At 44.7% G+C, this 25,725-nt stretch overlaps 2 protein-coding genes across 3 annotated transcripts; one reads left to right on the top strand and one right to left on the bottom strand.

The window, feature by feature from the left end:
* On the bottom strand, positions 1-4,304 carry LOC115198576 (mediator of RNA polymerase II transcription subunit 11). Of its 2 annotated transcripts, none has more exons than XM_029760605.1 (3): positions 3,998-4,304; positions 2,055-2,185; positions 1-773 (listed from the first exon to the last, which is right to left on the bottom strand). In XM_029760605.1, the coding sequence occupies exons 1-3, from the start codon at positions 4,107-4,109 to the stop codon at positions 630-632; spliced, it is 387 nt and encodes a 128-aa protein (XP_029616465.1). In that variant the 5' UTR covers positions 4,110-4,304; the 3' UTR covers positions 1-629. The 2 variants fall into 2 exon arrangements, with proteins under 2 accessions (XP_029616465.1, XP_029616467.1); XM_029760607.1 differs by having other exon boundaries at positions 4,040-4,298.
* A 22-nt stretch (positions 4,305-4,326) lies between these two features.
* On the top strand, positions 4,327-24,245 carry LOC115199262 (proline-, glutamic acid- and leucine-rich protein 1-like). Its single transcript, XM_029761880.1, is given in 17 exon segments — positions 4,327-4,530; positions 4,667-4,837; positions 6,849-6,992; positions 7,157-7,228; positions 7,347-7,406; positions 9,973-10,129; positions 14,302-14,434; positions 14,527-14,614; positions 14,763-14,851; positions 15,097-15,201; positions 15,503-15,653; positions 15,860-16,016; positions 16,224-16,279; positions 16,664-16,915; positions 22,241-22,912; positions 23,185-23,693; positions 23,935-24,245. Coding segments are annotated over 16 exon segments (2,910 nt in total). The 5' UTR covers positions 4,327-4,386; the 3' UTR covers positions 23,644-23,693; positions 23,935-24,245.
* The last annotated feature ends 1,480 nt before the right edge of the window (positions 24,246-25,725 follow it).

The following is a 25,725-nucleotide window of genomic DNA, read 5'->3' as shown; positions in this document are numbered from 1 at the left end:
TTTTTAAAAACAAATATTTTATTTTTGTTCCCTTCAATCTTAGTTGAGGTATCTATCCACGGAAACGCACGCAATCATGTCAATTTGTAGGCTTGTGTATTGAGTCAGACATTTTATTTTAAGGACAATTTAAACTACTACAAAACTGTAGATTCATAGAGAACTATACTTAAATGCTACCTGATACTTTATCTGTGAATTAATTAAATTAAGACAAAGTATATTGTTATCAAGGAAACCAAGATGCTGTATAAGCAATGTTATTTTACTCAATAAAATGGAACAAAATGACAATGAAAAAAAATGTAAAAGATTATAAAAAAATTACATTGGAGAATATATGTCGCTTCTTTATTTTGTACTGCATTTTAGAAAATGTCAAATAAAAAAAACTTAACATACAAAATGGTCTATTTGTAAGTGCGTGTACGTTCTGTGTATGCATGACAATGTAATGAAGCAGTAACTTTATTACAGAACATTGCCAGATACATGACTGATATCATATAAAAATAAGTATTTCAGTCCCCGCCTCTCTTCGGCAGGTGGTCCTAAAACACCACGGTGACGGCAAGCGATGGAAACATCCCCCTGCTGCGCTCTGCCGAGTGCCGACCATGTGCGTTCTCTCAGGGTTGTGGATCCAGCATGACTTCGCAGGTGCGTCCCAGCTCTCCCAGTTTGACCCTGGTGTATTCTGCTCGGTTCAAGGCCATTTGACAGTCTTTTCTGGCCGAGTATGTGGAGCCTTCGTGGGGCTGGCCTGTGGCAACCTACAGGGGACGGCGGGAGAAGGCAGTGTGGTGAAAGAGAGAAGTGTTAAGTGAATGTGGACTGTTCTGGCTGGCACAAGGCTACACTACTAGGTGAATGTGAAACATGCATAACTTTGATGTAGAAAGAAATGGAAACTGCATGAGAGCTATATCTACACTACCAAGTTACATATACAGTACCAGTCAAAAGTTTGGACACCTACTCATTCAAGGGTTTTTCTTTATTTTTACCATTTTCTACATTGTAGAATAATACATTTCAGATAGACATCAGATTTCCACCGGTCTAATGTCCATTCCTCGTGTTTCTTGGCCCAAGCAAGTCTCTTCTTCTCATTGGTGTCCTTTAGTAGTGGTTTCTTTGCAGCAATTCGACCACGAATGTCTGTTACTTTAACTCTGTGAAGCATTTATTTGGGCTGCAATCTGAGGCTGGTAACTCTAATGAGCTTATCCTCTGCAGCAGAGGTAACTCTGGGTCTTCCATTCCTGTGGCGGTCCTCATGAGAGCCGGTTTCATCATAGCGCTTGATGGTTTTGGCGACTGCACTTGAAGAAACTTTCAATGTTCTTTAAATGTTCTGGATGGACTGTCGTTTCTCTTTGGTTATTTGAGCTGTTCTTGCCATAATATGAACTTTGGTATTTGACCAAATAGGGCTGTCTTCTATATACCACCCCTACCTTGTCACAACACAACTGATTGGCTCAAACGCATTAAGAAGGAAAGAAATTCCACAAATTAACTTTTAACAAGGCACACCTGTTAACTGAAAAACATTCCAGGTGACTACCTAATGAAGCTGGTTGATAGAATGCCAAGAGTGTGCAAAGCTGTCATCAAGGCAAAGGGTGGCTAGTCAAGTATAAAATATATTTTGATTTGTTTAACACCTTTTTTGGTTACTACATGATTCCATATGTGTTATTTCATAGTTTTGATGTCTTCACCATTATTCTACAATGTGGAAAATAGTCAAATAAAGAAAAACCCTGGAATGAGTAGGTGTGTCTAAACTTTTGACTGGTTCTGTATACGTTTCAATTCACGGCATGGCACACTGTGTGAGGGCATGCGCGTGTGTGTCTGTTCTTTCTCCTACCTATGTGAGGTACTGATCTGGGACCTGAACTCGGTCTACTCTACACAGAGCTAGTGAATTGACCGGGCTGACTGTCGTGCATGTCTGTGTGTCCCCTCTAACCTGTGTGAGCTGAGCTCAGTCTCCACCCTGTTGACGGCCCCAGTAAACGTACAACTGTGTCTGTCTGCGTTACCTGTGTGAGGTATCTGATTTGTGAGCTGAGCTCAGTCTCCACTCTATTGACGGATCCAGTAAACTGGCTGAGCTGTCTGTCCAGGAAACTGGCGTTGTGCTTGTCTTTAGACAGCTCCAACACAACGTTGCCTAGAGGAGATTAACACAGAAAACAGAATTAGGCCGACAGTTTATGTATTTACTTACAGAAACTGCCATGGCTTGTCTTAAACAACTACAGACATTGAGAAAGTAGAGTGACAATGAATGCCCATTCCTTCTAGAGCTCTTTTCTATTACCATAAATGTGTGGCTAGGTACAGTTAGCTAGCTATGTAACGACACAGGTTCTACCGTTAGCTCTGGTCCAGGGTTAGCTCCGGCCCAGCTGTTAGCTCCGGCCCAGCGCTAGCAAGCCGCACTAACGCCCTGAATCAGAGCTAATGTACAGCGCATTCGAAAAGTATTCAGACACCTTCCCCTTTTCCCACATTTTGTAACGTTCAGCCTTATTCTAAAATGGATTAAATACGTTTCTCACCAATCTACACACAATACCCCCATAATGACAAAGGCGAAAACAAGTTTAGACATTTTTGCAAATATATTAAAAATAAACAAATACCTTATTTACATAAGTATTCAGACCCTTTGCTATGAGACTTGAAATTGAGCTCAGGTGTATCCTGTTTCCATTGATCATCCTTGATGTTTTTACAACTTGATTGGAGTCCACCTGTGGTAAATTAAATTGATTGGACATGATTTGGAAAGGCACAGTTGGCAGTGCATGTCAGAGCAAAAACCAAGCCATGAGGTTGAAGGAATTGTCCGTAGAGTTCCGAGACAGAATTGTGTCGAGGCACAGATCTGGGTAAGGGTACCAAAACAATTATGCAGCATTGAAGGTCCCCAGGAACACAATGGCCTCCATAATTCTTAAATGGAAGAAGTTTGGAACCACCAAGACACTTCCTAGAGCTGGCCGCCAAGCCAAACTGAGCAATTGGGGGATGAAGGGTCTTGGTCAGGGAGGTGGCCAAGAACCTGATGATCACTCTGACATAGTTCTAGATGGACAATCATCTCTGCAGCACTCCACCAATTAGGCCTTTATGGTAGAGTGGCCAGACAGAAGCCACTCCTCAGTAAAAGGCACATGACAGCTCGCTTGGAGTTTGCCAAAAGGCACCTAAAGGACTCTCAGACCATGAGAAACAAGATTCTCTGCAAGGGTTGAAACCAAGATTGAACTCTTTGGCCTGAATGCCAAGCGTCACGTCTGGAGGAAACTTGGCACCATCCCTACAGTGAAGCATGGTGGAGGCAGCATCATGCTGTGGCAATGTTTTTCAGCGGCAGGGACTGGGAGACTAGTCAGGATCGAGGGAAAGATGAACGGAGCAAAGTACAGAGAGATCCTTGATGAAAACCTGCCCCAGAGCTCTCAGAACCTCAGACTGGGGTGCAGATTCACCTTCCAACAGGACAATGAACCTCAGCACACAGCCAAGTCAATGGAGGAGTGGATTCGGGACTAGTCTCTGAATGTCCTTGAGTAGCCCAGCCAGAGCCCGGACTTGAACCCGATCGAATGTTTCTGGAGAGACCTGAAAATAGCTGTGCAGTGACACTCCCCATCCAACCTGACAGAGCTTGAGGATCTGCAGAGAATGGGAGAAACTGCCCAAATACAGTGGAGTCAAGCTTGTGTCATACCCAAGAAGACTCGAGGCTCTAATCGTTTCCAAAGGTGCTTCAACAGAGTAAAGGGTCTGAATACTTATGTAAATGTGGTATTTCAGCTTTTTTATGATGAATAAATTTGCTAAAATTTATAAAAACCTGTTTTTGCTTTAGAATAAGGCTGTAACGTAACAAAATGTGGAAAAAGTCAAGGGGTCTGAATACTTTCGGGAATGCATTGTATATCTAACTAGCTTGGTAGGCGTTTGTTATTACAATGTATTTGAACTCTTGTTGCTGCATCCAGGGTAGACGAACCTGCGCACTGCAGAATTGTTGCAATTTGATTCTCAACCTCTTCCAAAGCTCGCAGTCGGTCATTCGCCATCAGGATCAATTTCACACACTTGGAGTAATTAAAATAGACGATTCTTATCAGAAGCGGCTACGTACGGCACACTATCGTAGCAAATACGTTGTTACTTCAATGCATTTATCCAAAATGTAGCCAAACTCCTGCTTAATGCCAAAAACACTACAGAAAGCGAACATCAACAAAACAAAAAGCTTTCCGAGTAAAGGCGCATATAATTGACGTTAACATCTTCGTTGAATAACTACATCCGTCGCATTATTTTGACGTTTTAGCGTGGCGGAGTGGGACGATGGCTTTAACAGCGGCTTGGATGCATGGCCCCTCCAATATGCGACTAACGGAGGGTCTGGTGTCTGTTCTGAAAGAGCAGCGGCCCGAATATTTACCTGCACTTTTAGCGAATTACCGGGAGCACGGCGTGTTCTCGACACAGGTAAAACTGGCTTGCTATAATTGGAGTTGGCCACGCATGGCATCCCGTCTGCTTTCTATAATGTCGTTTTGCATCTAAAGTTTGTATAGCAGTGTTGATCGCCTGGTTGATGTCACTTCTCGCTCTTATCCCTCAGAGTACTGGAGCTGTCGGTGGACTCGTGGGACTCAGCAACGCCGAACTCGGCAACAGCAAAACCAAGTTCGAGGGGCTGTGTCTTCTCTCAGTGCTGGTCAAAGACAGTTCTAGTGATGTGTTCCAACAACAATGTCTCTCATGGCTACGGTCCCTACAACAGGTCATACAGGTAAGACACAGTATGAAGCTAAGACACTGTATGAAGACACCTGTAGACCAGTGCTTGACTTTGGCAGGAGCTCAGGAGGAGCACCACAAATGTTCTTCTGTTTGAGCTCCTGTTTCTCTTATAGAATATTGCACCTAAATATCCTGCACCTAAATATAACTGTACCAGCACCTATTTCAGTCCAAGTCAAGCACTGTTGTAGACTTTCACGATAAGCACACACACACACACACACACACACACACACACACACACACACACACACACACACACACACCGGAGACACATCTGTCCAAAACATTCACTGAGACAAATCCAAGATACACAAGACTGCAGGGCCAGACGGATTATCAGGACGTGTGCTCTGGGCATGTGCTGACCAACTGGCAGGTGTCTTCACTGACATTTTCAACATGTCCTTGATTGAGTCTGTAATACCAACATGTTTCAAGCAGACCACCGTAGTCCCTGTGCCCAAGAATACAAAGGCAACCTGCCTAAATGACTACAGACCCGTAGCACTCACGTCCGTAGCCATGAAGTGCTTTGAAAGGCTGGTAATGGCTCACATCAACACCATTATCCCAGAAACGCTAGACCCACTCCAATTTGCATACCGCCCATACAGATCCACAGATGATGCAATCTCTATTACACTCCACACTGCCCTTTCGCACCTGGACAAAAGGAACACTTATGTGAGAATGCTATTCATTGACTACAGCTCAGCGTTCAACACCATAGTACCCTCGAAGCTCATCACTAAGCTAAGGATCCTGGGACTAAACACCTCCCTCTGCAACTGGATCCTGGACTTCCTGACGGACCGCCCCCCAGGTGGTAGGGTAGGTAGCAACACGTGCTTCGCTGATCCTCAACACTGGAGTTCCCCAGGGGTGCGTGCTCAGTCCCCTCCTGTACTCCCTGTTCACCCACAACTGCATGGCCAGGCACGACTCCAACACCATCATTAAGTTTGCAAACGACACAACAGTGGTAGGCCTGATCACCGACAACGACGAGGCAGCCTATAGGGAGGAGGTCAGAGACCTGGCCGGGTGGTGCCAGAATAACAACCTCAATCAACAACAAACTAGAATGGTCCAAACACACCAAGACAGTCGTGAAGAGGGCATCTGCCATCCAGGACCTCTACACCAGGCAGTGTCAGAGGTAGGCCCTAAAAATTGTCAAAGACCCCAGCCACCCCAGTCATAGACTGTTCTCTCTACTACCGCATGACAAGCGGTACCGGAGTGCGAAGTCTAGGACAAAAAGGCTTCTCAACAGTTTTTACCCCCAAGTCATAAGACTCCTGAACAGCTAATCAAATGGCTACCCGGACTATTTGCATTGTGTGCCCCCCTCCACCAACCCCTCTTTTACGGTGATGCTACTCTCTGTTTATCATATATGCATAGTCAGTTTAACTATACATTCATGTACATACTACCTCAATTGGGCCGACCAACCAGTGCTCCCGCACATTGGCCAACCGGGCTATCTGCATTGTGTCCCACCACCCGCCAACCCCTCTTTTACGCTACTGCTACTCTGTTCATCATATATGCATAGTCACTAACCATATCTACATGTACATACTACCTCAATCAGCCTGACTAACCGGTGTCTGTATGTAGCCTCGCTACTTTTATAGCCTCGCTACTGTATATAGCCTGTCTTTTTACTGTTGTTTTATTTCTTTACTTACCTATTGTTCACCTAATACCTTTTTTGCACTATTGGTTAGAGCCTGTAAGTAAGCATTTCACTGTAAGGTCTACACCTGTTGTATTTGGCGCACGTGACAAATACACTTTGATTTGATTTGAAGACACACACCTGTACAGCACAATGCATAACCTAGAGAGAGGCACACATTTTATGAATTTGCTAAATCAAATGTGGATGGGGACATCAGAAAGAACTGGGTTAAATCTCTTGATATTTCTTATTTAAAAAAAAAATCTACTTAAGCTAATTCAAACCCTTTTTTTCCTCTCTCCCCCAGTCCCAGGACCCTCTCCCGTCCGTCCAGCTAGCGGTGGGTGTCCTCCAGGACCTGCTCCAGTATTCCTCCCAGCTACCTGAGCTGGCCAGGGAGGTGGGCCTCAACTCTGTCTTGGGGATCCTCACCTCCTCAGGTCTGAGGTAAGTTAGGGCTGGGGAATTGCTTGAATACAGTAGTAGTTAACTATAGAAGCTGGAGGATACTAAAAGCAAAAAGGTGGCAAAGGAAACACTAGTGATTCATTCTCTGTTGGACTTTTTATTGAGGAATACTAGAGCAGAATTCGGTAACGGTGTGTGTATGTTTAGTGTCACCTAGCTGCCATGGAGGGGATGACTGCATGTATGACTTTCTATCCCCGAGCCTGTGGCTCCCTGAGGGTGAGCATTACAACACACTCATTTACTACATTACAAATAAGATACTCTTTTAGTACATCATATTTGGGAGACACTGTGTTGTTGTTTTTATCTCTGTCTGACAATTTGTCTTCAACAGGACAAACTGGGTGCCTATTTCTTATCCAAAATGGACAGTGCCAACCCAAAAGTACAAGAGGTTTGTCTTCAGTTTATTTGTGACGCACCACCTGAATTCGGTCCTTAGTGAATTTTTTTTTTTTTTTTACATTGGATAAAAGTAGAGACTCCGATCTAGAAAATGGTATATCAGACACTGCAGTTGAGGAACAATGGGAAAGTAATTCTGCTTTGAAAGTTGATAAACTTGTAACCCCACTTTTGAGGAAATGGCCCGTGAACGTTTTGGTACACCTGCTGGAGAGCTCTTCTTTGTCAACGTGCATTCAGCATTGTTCACACCATCTTAAGCCTTAGTCCCACCCAACTCTTTAAGGATTCACAGTGTAGTAAACAACCAAAGATTTCAAGACTAAATGTGGTGAAAGTAGTAGCAAAAAGTAGTAGCAAAAATTCACTTTATCTAGTCCTTGGCCTATATCCTAATCTGATTTTGGTGCAGGTCATGTTCTTCACATCACCTGTCTCTGGTAAATGCACACTATATCAAATAAAATCAAAGTTTATTTGTCACATGCACAGGGTCCAGAAGGTGTAAACGGTACAGTGAAATGGTTACTTGCATAGTAGAGTCTTTGGTTTTGTCATGTACAGTTGAAGTCGGAAGTTTACATACACTTAGGTTGGAGTCATTAAAACTTGTTTTTCAACCACTCCACAAATTTCTTGTTAACAAACTATAGTTTTGGCAAGTCGGTTAGGACATCTACTTTGTGCAGACACAAGTCATTTTCCAACAATTGTTTACAGACAGATTATTTCACTTATAATTTACTGTATCACAATTTCAGTGGGCCAGAAGTTTACATACACTAAGTTGACTGTGCCTTTAAACAGCTTGGGAAATTCCAGAGAATGATGTCATGGCTTTAGAAGCTTCTGATAGGTTAATTGACATCATTTGAGTCAATTGGAAAAAAGATTGTAGACCTCCAAGTCTGGTTCATCCTTGGGAGCAATTTCCAAACGCCTGAAGGTACCACGTTCATCTGTACAAACAATAGTATGCAAGTATAACACCATGGGACCACGCAGCCATTATACTGCTCAGGAAGGAGACGTGTTCTGTCTCCTAGAGATGAATGTACTTTGGTGCGAAAAGTGCAAATCAATCCCAGAACAACAGCAAAGGACCTTGTGAAGATGCTGGAGGAAACGGGTACAAAAGTATCTATATCCACATAACCTGAAAGGCCGCTCAGCAAGGAAGAAGTCACTGCTCCAAAACCGCCATTAAAAAAGCCAGACTACGGTTTGCAACTGCACATGGGGACAAAGATCGACATTGGAGAAATGTCCTCTGGTCTGATGAAACAAAAATAGAACTGTTTGGCAATAATGGCCATCGTTATGTTTGGAGGAAAAAGGGGTAGGCTTGCAAGCCGACGACCACCATCCCAACTGTGAAGCACGGGGGTGGCAGCATCATGTTGTGGGGTTGATTTGCTGCAGGAGGGACTGGTGCACTTCACAAAATAGATGGCAGGAAAATTATGTGGCTATATTGAAGCAACATCTCAGACATCAGTCAGGAAGTTAAAGCTTGGTCGCAAATGGGTCTTCCAAATGGACAATGACCCCAAGCATACTTCCAAAGTTGTGGCAAAATGGCTTAAGGACAACAAAGTCAAGGTATTGGAGTGGCCATCACAAAGCCCTGACCTCATTCCTATAGAAAATGTGTGGGCAGAGCTGAAAAAGCCTGTTTAAAAAAAAAACTGAGTCTTAATGTATTTGGCTAAAGTGTATGTAAACTTCCGACTTCAACTCTACATGGATGAATGCTTCTTCCTCTCTGTCATGGATGCCCTTAGTTTGAAGATGTAATCTAATCCTCTCTGCTTCCACCGGGCATTCCACTGAATGGTCAACTTCCGTGACAACGACACCGTATCTTCCCCACCATTGTCATCAGAAGACTACAATGTCTGGTTCAATGAAGAATATTTTTACCGAAATCAAGGATTTCCTCATTGTCTGGTTAATTTTTCAGTCAGAGAGAGTCAGCATGGCCCTATCATCCTCCAGAAAGTAGTCCATCATACTACTGAGCTTTGTCGGTAGCGTTATTAACTTCAATGTAGAGAGCAGTAGCAGAAAATGTTTGTTCTTCATTATATCTTAAAAAAAAGCTGCAGTAGACAGGATTATCCACACATACCTAGCAGCATGTTATAGACAGAAGCATGCTACATGGCAGACCAATCTGATCTCCTCTCTCGGGCAGGTCAAGTCCAACCATTATCTCAGCCAATCATGGCCAGCGGAAAGGTTCCTGTATTTTTCCGTGGCTAAACCAACTAGGCACGTAATTTTAAATGTTTTATTCGCATTTACAGATGGTATACAAGTTTGTTATTAAGCCACATGAAAGTTAACATGTTCCAGAAGGCATTTCTGCAAAAACAACGTTCTGTCTTTTTTTGCATTTCCTGTGAAGTAGTGACATGCGACATACACCTCGTTTCTTGAAAAGGGTCACATTTTCTTCCATGTTAAATCTCTCTATTTGTATGCTTTATTTATATAACCTCATGTTTGTCAACTCCTTCACTTTTCTCCTCCATCTATCTCTCCATCTCCAGGTAGCATGTGAGTGTTATGGTCGTCTGACCTGTTTGGGCGGAGTGGTGGAGAGAGGGGGCGGCGGGTGCAGAGCCGAGGGATGGACCAATCAGCTTCACTGCCTGCTGGCCTCGGCCAATGCCATACTGGCAAAACTCTACCAGGGCTCTGAATCAGGTAGAGAATGCTTTTTCTTTCATAAAGTGTTTCAGAGTATGAGAGCTGATCTAGGCTCAGTATAGCCTTATAGATCTTAATGAATAAGATTACATGGTCAGGGGAGACCTGATCCTAGATCAGCACTCCTACTCTCAGATCCTTTCATGAATGATAAAAACATGAAAATTGTCTTCAGGGTTTTACAACCAGAATGATGCTTATCTGCTAGGGAGGTAATGATTCACCGAAACGCATCGGAATCCGGTTCAGATATGAGTGCACCGGTCCACGGGAGCCCAAACCGATGCAAATGTAGCATGAATCGGTCGGAAAATCGTTTCAAACGTAACGAACCGCCGATTCACTGACGTCTTTTACTCATCATTTTATTTCCCCCAATCGAAAATACCTCTTATCTTTTGTGACTGAATTGATGCGTCCTCTCCTTCAGTAGCCTATCTAACTAAGCACGTAAATGTGTGTGACAGTCATTGATCTCCAAGCCAGATAACAACTGTGTGTGCGCACAGAGCGCAGCTGCTCATGCCAACAAGAGCTAGGCATAGCCCCGATTAGGGATGCTCCGATAACGAGAGCCAATATTTTCCTTGCCAAAAAAAGATATACAAAAATTAGCTGCCTTTTAAGCATTCTAGTACAGTTAAATAGTTGAAACACACACACACTGACCAAAAAGTTATTTTGTTGGCATTTGCATATGTCCCCATTACCAGTAAAACATAATCAAAACCTATTTCTTTCACTTACTTGTTGTGCTGTTTCCTTGTTCATTTGATCAATCAATCAAATGTATTTATAAAGCCCTTAAGTGCTGTACAGAATCCCAGCCTAAAAACCCCAAACAGCAAGCAATGCAGGTATAGAAGCATGGTGGCTAGGAAAAACTCCCTAGAAAGGCCGGAACCTAGGAAGAAACCTAGAGAGGAACCAGGCTCTGAAGGGTGGCCAGTCCTTTTCTGGCTGTGCCGGGTGGCGATTATAACAGAACATGGCCAAGATGTTCAAATGTTCATTGATTACCAGAACGATCCAATAATAATAATCACAGTGGTTGTAGAGGGTGCAACGGGTCAGTGTCTGGTGAACAGGTCAGGGTTCCATAGCCACAGGCAGAACAGTTGAAACTGGAGCAGCAGCATGACCAGGTGGACTGGGGACAGCAAGGAGTCATCAGGCCAGGTAGTCTTGAGGCATGGTCCTAGGGCTCAGGTCCTCTGAGAGAAAGGGAGCGGGAGAGAATTTCAGTTCTGCCCACAAATTTCTATAGGAATGAGGTAAGGGCTTTGTGATGTCCACTCCAATACTTTGACTTTGTTGTCCTTAAGCCATTTTGCCACAACTTTGGAAGTATGCTTGGGGTCATTGTCCATTTGGAAGACCCATTTGCGACCAAGCTTTAACTTCCTGACTGATGTCTTGAGATGTTGCTTCAATATACCACATCATTTTCCTGCCTCATGATGCCATCTATTTTGTGAAGTGCACCAGTCCCTCCTGCAGCAAAGCACCCCCACAACATGATGCTGCCACCCCCATGCTTCACAGTTGGTGTTCTTTGGCTTGCAAGCCTACCCCTTTTTCCTCCAAACATAACAATGGTCATTATGGCCAAACATAATGACAGAACGCGTCTCCTTCCGGAGCTGTATGACGGCTGTGTGGTTCCGTGGTGTTTATACTTGCATACTATTGTTTGTACAGATGAACGTGGTACCTTCAGGCATTTGGAAATTGCTCCCAAGGATGAACCAGACTTGTGGCGGTCTACATTTTTTTCTTCTGAGGTCTTGGATAATTTCTTTTGATTTTCCCATGATGTCAAGCAAAGAGGCACTGAGTGTGAAGGTAGGCCTTGAAATGCATCCACAGGTACACCTCCAATTGACTCAAATGATGTCAATTAACCTATCAGAAGCTTCTAAATCCATGACAACATTTTCTGGAATTTTCCAAGCTGTTTAAAGGCACAGTCAACTTAGTGTATGTAAACTTCTGACCCACTGGAATTGTGATACAGTGAATTATAAGTGAAATAATAAACAATTGTTGGAAAAATTACTTGTGTCATGCACAAAGTAGATGTCCTTACCAACTTGCCAAAACTATAGTTTGTTAACAAGAAATTTGTGGTGGTTGAAAAAAAAAAGTTTGAATGACTCCAACCTAAGTGTATGTTAACTTCTGACTTCAACTGTAAATTCACACAGGACACCAGATAAGACAGGAGAAATACTCCAGATTTAGTTCAGTCTCAACCAGGATTTCATCATACATGTCAAGCAGTTTAATTTCAGCTCGGTCTCATCCTCGGTGCGCACTGTCACTGTCCGTTTCCGTCTTGTCGAGCTGTGTCTGTAACATTTCAAGTAAACCCTGTTTCTGGTCTCCATCGAAGTAGCGGTACCTAGCACCGAGCATGATGGCGACACAGTAAAGAGACTCAGAGAGAATGCCACCGAACCGCTTGTTCACAGCCTCTTGTAGAGTACTTTTGCAAGTTTTAACCCCACGGTCTGTGTTGGCTGTTTTGTTGAGCAGGCGTTTCAATGCCATGACAGAGGGTATCACGTCTGCTGCAGACGCAGTTTTTGAGCTTATTTCTCAAGGCAGTTGTTCGAATGGATCTAGGAATGTGTTCATGTTTCAACCATGTTCTCAAATGCCATTGAAGTGGCAGCAGTGGTATGAGAACCAGCACATTCTTGAGCATGCAATACGGCTTTCTTCAGTACGAAATCCTCGTCCACCCACTGTGCTGTCGGACTTGGCATGCTCATGGGGCTGACTTCGCTGCTCCAAATGTCAGTCGTGAAGCTAATAGCAGTGACGCCCATAGCAAGTAGCTCATAGATGTGCGTTTTAACAATACTGTGTAACTCTGGTAGGGCAACATCTAAAAATAGCGCCTACTTGGTAGTGTGTACCAGGGCTCGAGGTGTTCGACCAGTCGGCGAAGGCCAACATCATCCACGACAGAGAACGGTTGACTGTCAAGGGCAATGAATTCCATTATCTTGGCATTAATGTATTTCACCTTGAGTTGTCTCACTGAAATTTTCTTACTCTTTCAAATGACTGCTCGACTTGAACTTGCAATGTCAAATCATAGGCTTCATTAGTTGGGTGACAACCATTGTAATTTGCTGGGTCATTGTTACCAAATGCGCTGTAGAAAATTGTTTTACCGGCGGAGTTGTGTAGACTACCGGAGTAGACACTTACATCTTGCTGATTGCCCATCTAGCTGCTGATTGGGTCTTTTCGATTGCCAGGTTTGACCATAAGAAATAGTTTTGGTAGTTTTGCTTTAAACAGTCAGTGCATTTGGTCATTTTTACAGGAACAGGTTAAAGTTGTAATTTCATAACAAGTGCAGCAATAATTTTTCGCGAGCCGCACCATTTGTTTTTGAGACGGGGGTGAAATCCAAAGCTGTGTTTTATATTAATTGGCTATAAATATTGAATCATTATTCAAAAAAAAAAAGCATCTGTTAAAGTGGCAAGTTAAACAGTATGTGATGGGGAGTTCAGATAAACCCCCCCCCCTATCTGGATGCTCAGGTCCTTAGCTCCATTTGCCTGGCAACCCAGACTCCTTGCTCCAGCCAAATGCTACGCTACGCCACGCCCACGGACATTAGTTTCTCCTCCTCAATGAATACCTCCCCAACCCTTCACCAAATTTGAACACATTCGCGCCGTCTGATTGGTCCAGAAGCCGATGGGTTGGGCCAGAGCCAGAACGGCGGTTTGAAAATTAGCCTTTGGATTTGATACTCTGATTGGTTAGAGACGATCAAATCGCTGAGGACTTTTGTTTTGTACAAAGCCCCACGTCCCCTCGTCACCACAAACAACTTCAATGATGGCGGTCTCAGACTAAAGTCAGTAGCGAACAACAGAGCAGCATGAGAATTTAGTGTGAGTCGCCAGGCTATAGCACCGTCGGTAACAGATTTGAATTTAGAGCGGAAAATGAATGTGTTCATGCCTCGAATCGTATCGAGTTGTTCCCCTAATCAAACCGAAACATTTCAAACTAAAAGTATCCATATCAGAGCCCATGTATCTAGACCGTGCTTGACAGGAACGATTCCCATCCCTGTTATCTAGTCTAGTGAGTCATGCCTCTTTCCCTGCTGTGTGTTCTGCCCTTTTGTGTTTCAGAAGGGACAGTGCAGTATGAAGGGCCAGGTGTAGAGCTGCCCTACTCTCCTCTGGACGACTCAGACCCCCTCCTCCTGCTGCAGTTACAACACAGATACAGAGCTGCCTGCCTGGCTCTCAAACATACACTCAGGTAGGTACACACACACACACACCGGAAGCTTTTACTAACTACCCAAATTACAATTGTTCATGTCTCTCGCTCTCTCTGTGTCTCTCTCTCAGTGTGGACCCGGCCTCTGCAGTGCGTCTACCTGTACAGCAGGTGCTCAACCTGGTCTGTCGCGCCCTGGCAGTCAGCTCCAAGAGCATAGTGAGTGCCTTCTCTCACTCACTCACTCACTCACTCACTCACTCACTCACACACACACCACTGTTTTGTCAAACACCACCAAAAATGCAGTAAGGTTAGGTACACGCGTGTCCTGGTGTATCGTTAACATGGTTCTCTTTATCCACAGAATGTAACAGGTGATGGGTGTGTGAGGCTGCTGGTGTTGCCTGCCATTCACAAAGATACTCTACAGGTGCTGCACGCTCTCATCACAGCGTAAGTACCTACTGAAGGCAACCCGAGCGCTAGCCTGGTCCCAGATCTGTTTGCGCTCATGCCAACTCCATTGCTGTCATTGTCTAGTCAAACAATGAGTGACAAGGAGTTGGCATGACCGCAGAAACAGATCTGGGATCAGGCTACGCAAGTGCTGGCTTGAAAAAAATCTAAATGCAATGGGTGTTTTATTAATTAGTGGACTGATGGACTTTAATTCTTCTTTCCTGTCTCATTTTAGGCAGTGGGTTGGTGCAGTACTCCAGTGTGCTACAGAGACTGTTCTCTCAGACCCTGTCTGCCTGGACCCCTCTACCTGAAACCAGCCTGGGACAACAGAGAGCATTCAGGTATCACACACACACACACACACACACACACACACACACACCCTGTGCGCTTCACGTACATACAAACCACAGGAGGTTGGTGGCTCCTTAATTGGGGAGGCAGGGCTCGTGGTAAAGGCTGGAGCGGAATGAGTAGACTAGTATCAAATACTTCAAACGCATAGCTTGACGTCATTCCGATCACTCCATTCCAGCCATTATGGGCCGTCCTCCCCTCAGCAGCCTCCGCTGATACAAACACACTCCAAACCTCCTTTATTTGTATTCGTATGTTCATAATCTCTCTCCTTTTGACCCATAGTGCAGTGCGTGTGTCCTTGTACCGTACCTTAGAACTCTGGGTAAGAGTGGGAGGAGCCTCAGCCAGTGTCTTTCAGGGAAGCCCCACCCACTCCGAGCTCCTACTGGCCCACCTGCTGGGTGACATCACACCAGGGGCGGACTCTGTTAGGGTGAGAGGATCTGATTGGTATATTGCCAACGAGAAGCTTAGGATCGTCACTACTATGGCTATGTAGTGCACTATTTCTGGTCAAAAAATGTTGGTCAGTAGTAGTGCACTAAATAGGGATTAGGGTGCCATTGCACGTTATTTACCCACGATCCACTTAAGTCTAACGCCATCCCCATCTCCTCTCTTTTTCCTCCTCCTCTCCAGCCCACTAGCTCTCCTCAGCTCCGTGATCTGGTGTCCAGCAAGCCCTGCCCGAAAAGCCGGAAGCCCGGATTGGCTGTGAGCGGCGGGGGCGGAGCCTCTTTCCAGAGGAAAGGAGACTCGCTGGCCAATCAGGACACCTGCCTGTCTGCACTCAGAGGTGGGGTTTATCTAGTGTGTTGACATTTGTTTGTTGGAGATGTGTGTGAACACAACAAAGTGTACATTTTCCTGTCATGTTGCCAATGAATGACCAATCCGTTTCATAGTGTATTTTTAGCATTTACAATCAATCACAGGTCAATGATATCTTGACGAGCTGTAATGTGTATGGTAATACATCATATGACTGTCTCTCTCTTTGCAGCATTGAGACAGGTCATACTGACCAGTGGATCTCTACTGAAGGAAGATATACACAAGGTCAGTTGTGTGTGTGTGTGTGTTATATGTGTGTTGTGTTATTAAACCTTCCCCGTAATACAGTCATGACTGAAAGGATTGTCACCCTTGATAAAGACGAGCAAAAAAAGACTGTATGTAGAATAAACAATACAAATACTGAGCTATGGTGTATGCTAATTTGTTTGGGAAATGATTTTATACTAATACAATTGAACAGATAAATATATTTTGTTTAACAAGTAATAAAAAATGTGATCATGTTTCTTTATGCGTGTGCTCCTTTCCTCCCCGCTCTCTCTGCCTGCCCCCCCCCCTCCCCCCCTCTTTCTCTCCGGTCCCCTTTGTGTATCTATGTGATCGCTGTGTATGTTAACCCTGTATCTCCCATCCCTCTCCCCCTAGCGTCTCCACGACGTCGTCCTCCCCCTGTGTGTGTGTCTACAGCAACAGCATGGCGCTAACTGGAGTGACAGCGGGGCTGGGGGGGTGAGTGGCCAGTATGGCAGTGCCCCCCCCCCCCCCCCCCCCCCCCCCCGTAGGGAGCTGTACCGTCTGCTACTGGCTCTGGTCCTAGTGCCCCCACCGCGATGGCCCCTACACCTCACCTGTACTGTTTCCATACTCAGCCACGGGAGGAGGGATAGGAGTCTGAAGGTAGGGGGTAATATACCCACAGGGACCACACACACACTAATAGACATGCATGCACACACACACGCAGGAACCCGACCTACACACACAGGGACTGCAACCTGAAAGTACATGCGCGCACACACACACACACACACACACTCAGGGAGGGGGACTAAAGGGTTATTTGGGGACTGTGACTAGCACACTGTCGTGTTTTGGTTTGGTGGTCTGTGTTTAAGCAACCAAGTAAACATTATTCTGCTTCTTCTGTTCCACTTTAAATAAGAACATATATACGCACACACTCACCAACTCATACACTGCAAGCACACGATCGACACATGCACAAACACAAAACTACACGTATAGAACACACACAGATCTATCTATCTATCTATCTATCTATCTATCTATCTATCTATGCATACATACATACATACATACATACATACATACAGTGCCTTCGGAAAGTATTCAGACCACTTGACTTTTTCCACAGCCTTATTCTAAAATGGATTAAAAAAATAATATTCCTCAGCAATCAACACACAATATCCCACAATGACAAAGCGAAAACACATTTGTAGAAATTTTTGCAAATGTATTAAAAATAAACAACAGAAATAACTTATTTACTTAAGTATTCAGACCCTTTGCTATGAGACTCGAAATTGAGCTCAGGTGCATCCTGTTTCTATTGATCATCCTTGATGTTTCCAGAACTTGATTGGAGTCCACCTGTAGTAAATTCAATTGATTGGACATGATTTGGAAAGACACAACTGTCTATATAAGGTCCCATAGTTGACTGTGCATGTCAGAGCAAAAAACCAAGCCATGAGGTCGAAGGAATTGTCCGTAGAGCTCCGAGACAGGATTGTGTCGAGGCAAAGATCTGGGGAAGGGTACCCAAAAATGTCTGCAGCATTGACGGTCCTCAAGAACACAGTGGCCTCCATCATTCTTAAATGGAAGAAGTTTTGACCCACCAAGACTCTTCCTCGAGCTGGCCGCCCAGGCAAACTGAGCAATTGGGAGGAGAAGGGCCTTGGTTAGGGAGGTGACCAAAAACCCGATGGTCACTCTGACAGAGCTCTAGAGTCCATCTTGGAGATGGGAGAACCTTCCAGAAGGACAACCATCTCTGCAGCACTCCACCAATCAGGCCTTTATGGTAGAGTAGCCAGACGGAAGCCACTCCTCAGTAAAATGCACGACAGCCCACTTGGAGTTTGCCAAAAGGGACCTAAAGACTCAGACCACGAGAAACAAGATTATCTGGTCTGATGAAACCAAGATTGAACTCTTTGGCCTGAATGCCAAGCATCACGTCTGGAGGAAACCTGGCACCATCCCTATGGTGAAGCATGGTTGTGGCAGCATCAGGCTGTGGGGATGTTTTTCAGTGGCAGGCACTGGGAGACTAGTCAGGAACGAGGCAAAGATGAACAGAGCAAAGTACAGAGATCCTTGATGAAAACCTGCTCCAGAGCACTCAGGACCTCAGACTGGGTTTCACCTTTCAACAGGACAACGTCCCTAAGCACACAGCCAAGACAACGCAGGAGTGGCTTCGGGACAAGTCTCTGAATGTCCTTGAGTGGCCCAGACAGAGCCCGGACTTGAACCCGATCTAATATCTCTGGAGAGACCTGAAAATAGCTGAGCAGCGACGCTCCCCATCCAACCTGACAGAGCTTGAGAGGATCTGCGGAGAAGAATGGGAGAAACTCCCCAAATACAGGTGTGCCAAGCTTGTAGTGTGGGGGAAAATGATGTATTCACCTTATTTGTTTGAGATGAATAGTTAGCAATTATTAACTTAACTAATAATGTAGTAAGACATTTATTTCCTTCATTCTGTGTGAACTGAGAGGAGTTTTTTTAAGCTGGCAACTAAGTGATGGCCAGGTAAAAACCTACAGCTGGCTTTCCATAGATAAGATGTGGTGGGTGTCACTGAGATGGAGAGAGAGCCTGGAGGAACAAAGGCCTCAGTATTCCCAATCTTCATGGCATCTGGGAGACAGTACCAGAGGCAGAGCATCACTTCATTAAGTCAGGATTCCTATTTGACTCAGGCATGCCTCCTTGCCCGTCCAACATTTCCTCATCTCCCACCCCTTCTAATTCGACTATCCGTGATGCTTCTCCCTCATTTTCCTCTGCCCCGCTACAAAGTTTCTCCCTGCAGGCAGTCACTGAGTCCGAGGTGCTAAAGGAGCTCCTTAAACTTGACCCCCAAAAAACATCTGGGTCAGATGGTTTAGACCCTTTCTTCTTTAAGGTTGCTTCCCCTATCACCAAGCCTATCTCCAACCTTTTTAAAATTTCTCTCCTTTCTGGGGAGGTTCCCATTGCTTGGAAGGCAGCCACAGTTCGTCCTTTATTTTAAAGGGGGAGATCAAGCTGATCCTAACTGTTATAGGCCTATTTCTATTTTGCCCTGTTTATCAAAAGTGTTGGAAAAACTTGTCAATAATCAACCGACTGGCTTTCTTGATGTCTATAGTATTCTCTCTGGTATGCATTCTGGTTTCCGCTCAGGTTATGGATATGTCACTTAAAGGTCCTCAATGATGTCACCATTGCCCTTGATTCTAAGAAATATTGTGCTGCTATTTTTATTGACATGGCCAAAGCTTTTGAAATGGTAGACCATTCCATTCTTGTGTGCCGGCTAAGGAGTATTGGTGTCTCTTAGGGGTCTTTAGCCTGGTTTGCTAACTACCTCTCTCAAAGAGTGCCGTGTATAAAGTCAAATCTGCTGTCTCAGCCACTGCCTGTCACCAAGGGAGTACCCCAAGGCTCAATCCTAGGCCCCACGCTCTTCTCAATTTACATCAACAACATAGCTCAGGCAGTAGAAAGCTCTCTCATCCATTTATATGCAGATGATAGTCTTATACTCAGCTAGCCCCTCCCTGGATTTTGTGTTAAATGCTCTACAACAAAGCTTTCTTAGTGTCCAACAAGCTTTCTTTACCCTAAACCTTGTTCTGAACACCTCCAAAACAAAGGTCATGTGGTTTGGTAAGAAGAATGCCCCTCTTCCCACAGGTGTTGTTACTACCTCTGAGGGTTTGAGCTTGTGGTAGTCACTGCATACAAGTACTTGGGAGTATGACTAGATGGTGTACTGTCCTTCTCTCAGCACATATCAAAGTTGCAGGCTAAAAGTTAAAACTAGACTTGGGTTTCCTCTGTCGTAATCGCTCCTCTTTCACCCCAACTGCCAAACTAACCCTGATTCAGATGACCATCCTACCCATGCTAGATTACGAAGACATAATTTATAGATCGGCAGGTAAGGGTGCTCTCGAGCGGCTAGATGTTCTTTACCATTCGGCCATCAGATTTTCCACCAATGCACCTTATAGGATACATCACTGCCCTCTATACTCCTCTGTAAACTGGTCATCTCTGTATACGTCGCAAGACCCACTGGTTGATGCTTATTTATGAAACCCTCTCAGGCCTCACTCCCCCCTATTTGAGATATCTACTGCAGCCCTCATTCTCCACATACAACACCCGTTCTGCCAGTTACATTCTGTTAAAGGTCCCCAAAGCACACACATCCCTGGGTTGCTACTCTTTTCAGTTCGCTGCAGCTAGCGACTGGAACGAGCCGCAACAAACACTCAATCTGGACAGTTTTATCTCAATCTCTTCATTCAAAGACTCAATCATGGACACTCTTACTGACAGTTGTGGCTGCTTTGTATGTATTTTTGTCTCTACCTTCTTGACCTTTGTGCTGTTGACTTTGCCCAATAATGTTTGTACCATGTTTGTGCTGCTACCATCTTGTTGTCACCGTGTTGTTGTCATGTTGTGTTGATACCATGCTGTTTTCATCTTAGGTCTTTCTTTATGTAGTGTTGTCTGTCTTGTTGTGATGTGTTTTTTTGTCCTATATTTATATTGTATTTATTTTTTTAATCCCGGGCCCCTGTCCCAGCAGGAGGCCTGTTGGTAGGCCGTCATTGTAAATAAGAATTAGTTCTTAACTGACTTGCCTAGTTAAAAATATATTTTTTAATTAATAAAAATGTATAAAACCAGAGGATGAACCCAAAGTGGCTTATGGTGCCCCCAATCTATATGGGGGGGTTGAACCAGGTATGACAGCAATCTTGGTATGAGGTATATAAGGAACAGCATAGTCTGTAAAGGGTAGGCTCTCAGCCTAACAGTCAAGACTGTTGGGTCGACGGTTTCATTATTGCAAAAATGAATCAATGTTAAATAAAGATGATTGTTTGAAGAAATGACCAAGTCTCTCTCAGAGCTGAATTTCCACGACAAGCATCACACCCAAGAAGACTCGATGCTGTAATCAATGCCAAAGGTGCATCATCAAAGTACTGAGTAATGGGTATGAATACTTATGTAAATGTGATACTTCATTTGTGTTTTTTATAAATATATATTTTTTAAATAAAATGATAACCTGTTTTTGTCACTATGGGGTATTGAGTGTAGATTGATGAGGGAAAAAGTCAAGGGGTCTGAATACTTTCCGAAGGCACTATGCATACATACTGAACAACAATATAACACGTGTGTGTGTGTGTGTGTGTGTGTGTGTGTGTGTGTGTGTGTGTGTGTGTGTGTGTGTGTGTGTGTGTGTGTGTGTGTGTGTGTGTGTGTGTGTGTGTGTGTGTGTGTGTGTGTGTGTGTGCAGTACCAGTCAAAAGTTTGGACACACCTACTCATTCCAGGGTTTTTCTTTATTTTTTACTATTTTCTACATTGAAGAATAATAGTGAAGACATCAAAACTATGAAATAACACATATGGAATCATGTAACCAAAAAAGTGTTAAACAAATCAAAATATATTTTCTATTTGAGATTGTTCAAAGTAACCACCCTTATAGTGTAACCTTATGAACAGGTCCGACGAAAGCATTTACAACAGCGAATTCATTTCTAGAGTTGATTGTGTAGTTTGTTTTGAGGCGTGTGAAGGATGTGATAGTGTATGTAATTACTATCTGACTCTGGCTATTGGACACAGCTCCATGCTTTTCAGCCATTGTCTCTTAGCTGAAGCCCAGGTGATAATGCTACTGTACTAACACCGAATATGTTTAGTGGTGTCATGTTACCCTCGTGCTGTTGAGGACTATTTAGACTGGTTTAGAGAGGTGTAATACTCTGGGAAGATTTGTTTATAGCGTAGGAGTATTTTCCATGTGTGCTGTTATTTTCTGCTTTTGGTTAGCTCAGGCAAATTTGCATCCTTAGTGAAATGTACTGGACTAACAAGCGACCTTTTGGAATACATTTGCTTACTGAATCTATTTCTCTTTATCCCCATCTCTCCCTCTCTCTCCAGGTATCCTCCTTCTGTACAGAGGCCCTGACCATATGCAACTCCCTCCTCCATCCGCGCACCCCCTCCCTCTCTTTCAGCCCCCCCCAGGCATCCAACCTCACCCTCCCCACCCTTCTAGGGGGGCCCACCCCCGGACCTCCCTTCCCCAGCTCCCTGTACAACCGCCTACCTCTGGTTCTTCCAGGGCTCTCCGGCGGCCAGAGACCCGTTTTCATCCGTTACGACAAAGAGGTCGAGGATGTGGAGATTTCGCTAGAGAGCGATTCGGACGATAGCGTGGTCATCGTGCCACAGAGGATGCTGATGTTAGAAAGCCATGATGGCACCAGCGCTGCGGCCACTCTTCCCGGGTCTTCCTTAGCACCAGGTGGCGTCACACTCCCCGTGCCCTGTCCAGGGGGCGACATCTCCCTCCCCCTTTCCAACGACCTTCCCTCTACCTCCCTCCCTCACCCTCTCCTCCCCTCCTCCACCATCAACTTGTTCCCTCCATCTCCGCCAGTCTCTCTGGTTCCCCCTCTCAACTCCACCGGTGTGGCACAACTCGGGGAACCCTCTGTGGGGTTAGGAGTCGGGGCTGACTCCCTGCGTGGAGCCCAGCTCCAGCAGATGTTGCTCCAGGGCCAGCCTCCAGCACCAGGTCAACCTACAGCACTGGGTCTCCCCATACAGGTACAAACAATCACTTAAATGTCCTGTCGTTAAGTTTCGCTTGTGTGTCTTTTATCTTTTGGTTTTGTACACCAGCGGAAAATACAATATTTTGGGTTATTGAAAATACATTTCACAACGGTATGGATGGTACAATGATTATCTACACTACACATAGCTTGTTATGTCACAAACTGAAATCAGGCCAAAAAAATATGAATTTTAGAAACCAGGAAATGGCAGAGCTATTTCTACGTATTGCGCCTTTTAAATACAATTCTCGAACTCTACAGGTTCACCAGAACCAGTTAGCCCAGTCCAGCAGAGCCCTACAGCAGCAACAGCAATCCATTGACGAAGATCACACTGTCATTAATATCAACAGCTCTGATGAAGAAGAGGAGGAGGGAGAGATGGAGGATGAGCTGGAAGAGGAGGAAGAGAGAGAGGAGCTAGATGAGGAAGAGGCCGGGCATGGGCAGAAAGTGAGGTCATGGGAGCAGAAGGGAGGCAATCGGCCGGAGGGAACGTCCTCTTCTGAAGACGGTCCTGCTGCTCAACACCAACAGGAGGCGGAGCCTGCACCGGAAGTGAGGGTGGACGCTGACGATCAGCCATCCAATCAGGAGGGAGAAATATCCAAACAGGGCGGCGACAATACCGGACAGGATATGAGGTCATCAACCGCTCCGAGGGAGACGGGCCTGAACGAGAGAAAGAAGGAAAAGAGGGAGAGGATGGGAGAGGGATGAAGAGAGAGGGAGAGGAGGAAGGAACAGGACAGGGAACAGAGAAGAAAAAGGTAAGACAAGGACTCTCTCAAACACACTGTTCAAAAAGTGTCCATATAACCATTGTACAACTCAGGCTTTTTGTACTGTACAACCCACACGTTTCCCATGTGTTACACGGACATGGCTTAAGGGGGAATACTTTGTAGATATACAAATTATGTTGGTTAATGACTGCTGTGCATTTCCTCTGCCACAGAATTAGGTCAACAAACGTTATCTAACAACCCACTCTCTCTCTCTCTCTCTCAGTTGGATGAAGAAGCGATGGCGTCCATGCTAGCCGACTTCGTAGCCTGCCCTCCGGACAATGTAGAAAATGTGCCCTCTGCAGCCAACCGGCCATCCTAAACCAGGCCAGACACGGCTCCATCACAGTACCATCAGAACAACTCGATTTCGAGCCTCTTCCATAGCCTCACACATTTTTCATTATCAACATACTGCTAACACAATGTTCCAAACATCAACACACTGAGGCTGGGTTTAGACAGGCACCCCAATTCTGATCTTTTTTCCACTCATTTGTCTGTTTTATAAAAAATAAAAAAAACTTTACACCACTTTTTCTCCCCAATTTCATGGTATCCAATTGGTAGTTCGTCTTGTCTCATCGCTGCAACTCCCGTACGGACTCGGGAGAGGCGAAGTTCGAGAGCCGTGCGTCCTCCGAAACCCGACCAAGCCGCACTGCTTCTTGACACAATGCCCGCTTAACCCGGGAAGCCAGCCGCTCCAATGTGTCGGAGGAAGCACCTGGTGACCGTGTCAGCGTGCACTGCGCCCGGCCCGCCACAGGAGTCTCTAGTGCTCGATGGGACAAGGACATCCCTGCCGGCCAAACCCTCCCCTAACCAGGACGACGCTGGGCCAACTGCGCTGCCCCATGGGTCTCCCGGTCACGGCTGGCTGCGACAGAGCCTGGACTCTAACCCAGAATCTCTCGTGGCACAGCTAGCGCGGCGATGCAATGTCTTAGACCACTGCACCACTTGGGAGGCCTCTCACTAATTGGTCTTTTGACCAATCACATCAGATCTATTTCAGAGCTGTTCTAATTGTTCAAAAGACCGATTAGTGAAATAAATATAATCTACCATTCCAGTGTTTTACTTGCTATATTGTATTTACTTGGCCACCATGGCCTTTACCTCCCTTATCTCACCTCATTTGCTCACATTGTATATAGACTTATTTTTCTACTGTATTGTTGACTGTATGTTTGTTTTAATCCATGTGTAACTCTGTGTTGATGTATGTGTCAAACTGCTTGCTTTATCTTGGCCAGGTCGCAATTGTAAATGAGAACTTGTTCTCAACTTGCCTACCTGGTTAAATAAAGGTGAAATAAAATAAATACAAATAAATATCTGAACTTTACCTGTGTAAACACAGCCAGCCATAGAGGTTGGAATTAGATCGGTCTTAAACGATCACAGTAGATGCATTTGTAATACAATTCTCTGGACTATTTTTTTTTTTTTAAAGCTTCGATTATTTTACATCAACCATAAAGACTTTGCAGCTCATACTGGTGTGTGTGCTATTCTATGGTTACTGAGTGTAGTAGTAGTGTGTTTTTGATCACCTATCATGTTTTTGGATCTTTATATACAGTATAACTTCTGTTCTTTTTGTTCTCCCATCTTTTCTTATAAACTAAAACGTCAAATGCGAACATTTTGAAACGAATAACTGTCAAGTCTCTATTGTATTGTCTCAGGAGCAGTTTCAGTTTGTGTGTTCACTTTGGGAACGAATCATCTTGGGTTTTTATGCTGTGTTGAGGGTGTGAACCCGCCTTATCAATGCTTAATTTAGAGGCGTAAGTGTATGCAGACATTCTGTGAAGGTTTTAAGATGTTTCTTCATCCTACATACACCAAACAACGTCACTGCTAAAAACCGTTTTGCAATACCACATGTTCTTCACTATGGGGCCGATTCGATTTAGGAAACGTACGCCTTTCCTACACACTTCTCATTAGTTGGTATTCAGACGTACTTTATGGAGGTGGGTAAACGGGCTTTGCAGGCGTGGTT

Source organism: Salmo trutta, chromosome 8 (assembly GCF_901001165.1).
Source record: "Salmo trutta chromosome 8, fSalTru1.1, whole genome shotgun sequence".
NCBI classification, from domain to species: domain Eukaryota; kingdom Metazoa; phylum Chordata; class Actinopteri; order Salmoniformes; family Salmonidae; genus Salmo; species Salmo trutta.
Note: the sequence above shows the minus strand (reverse complement) of the source record. Positions and strands in the feature narration are given on the sequence as shown.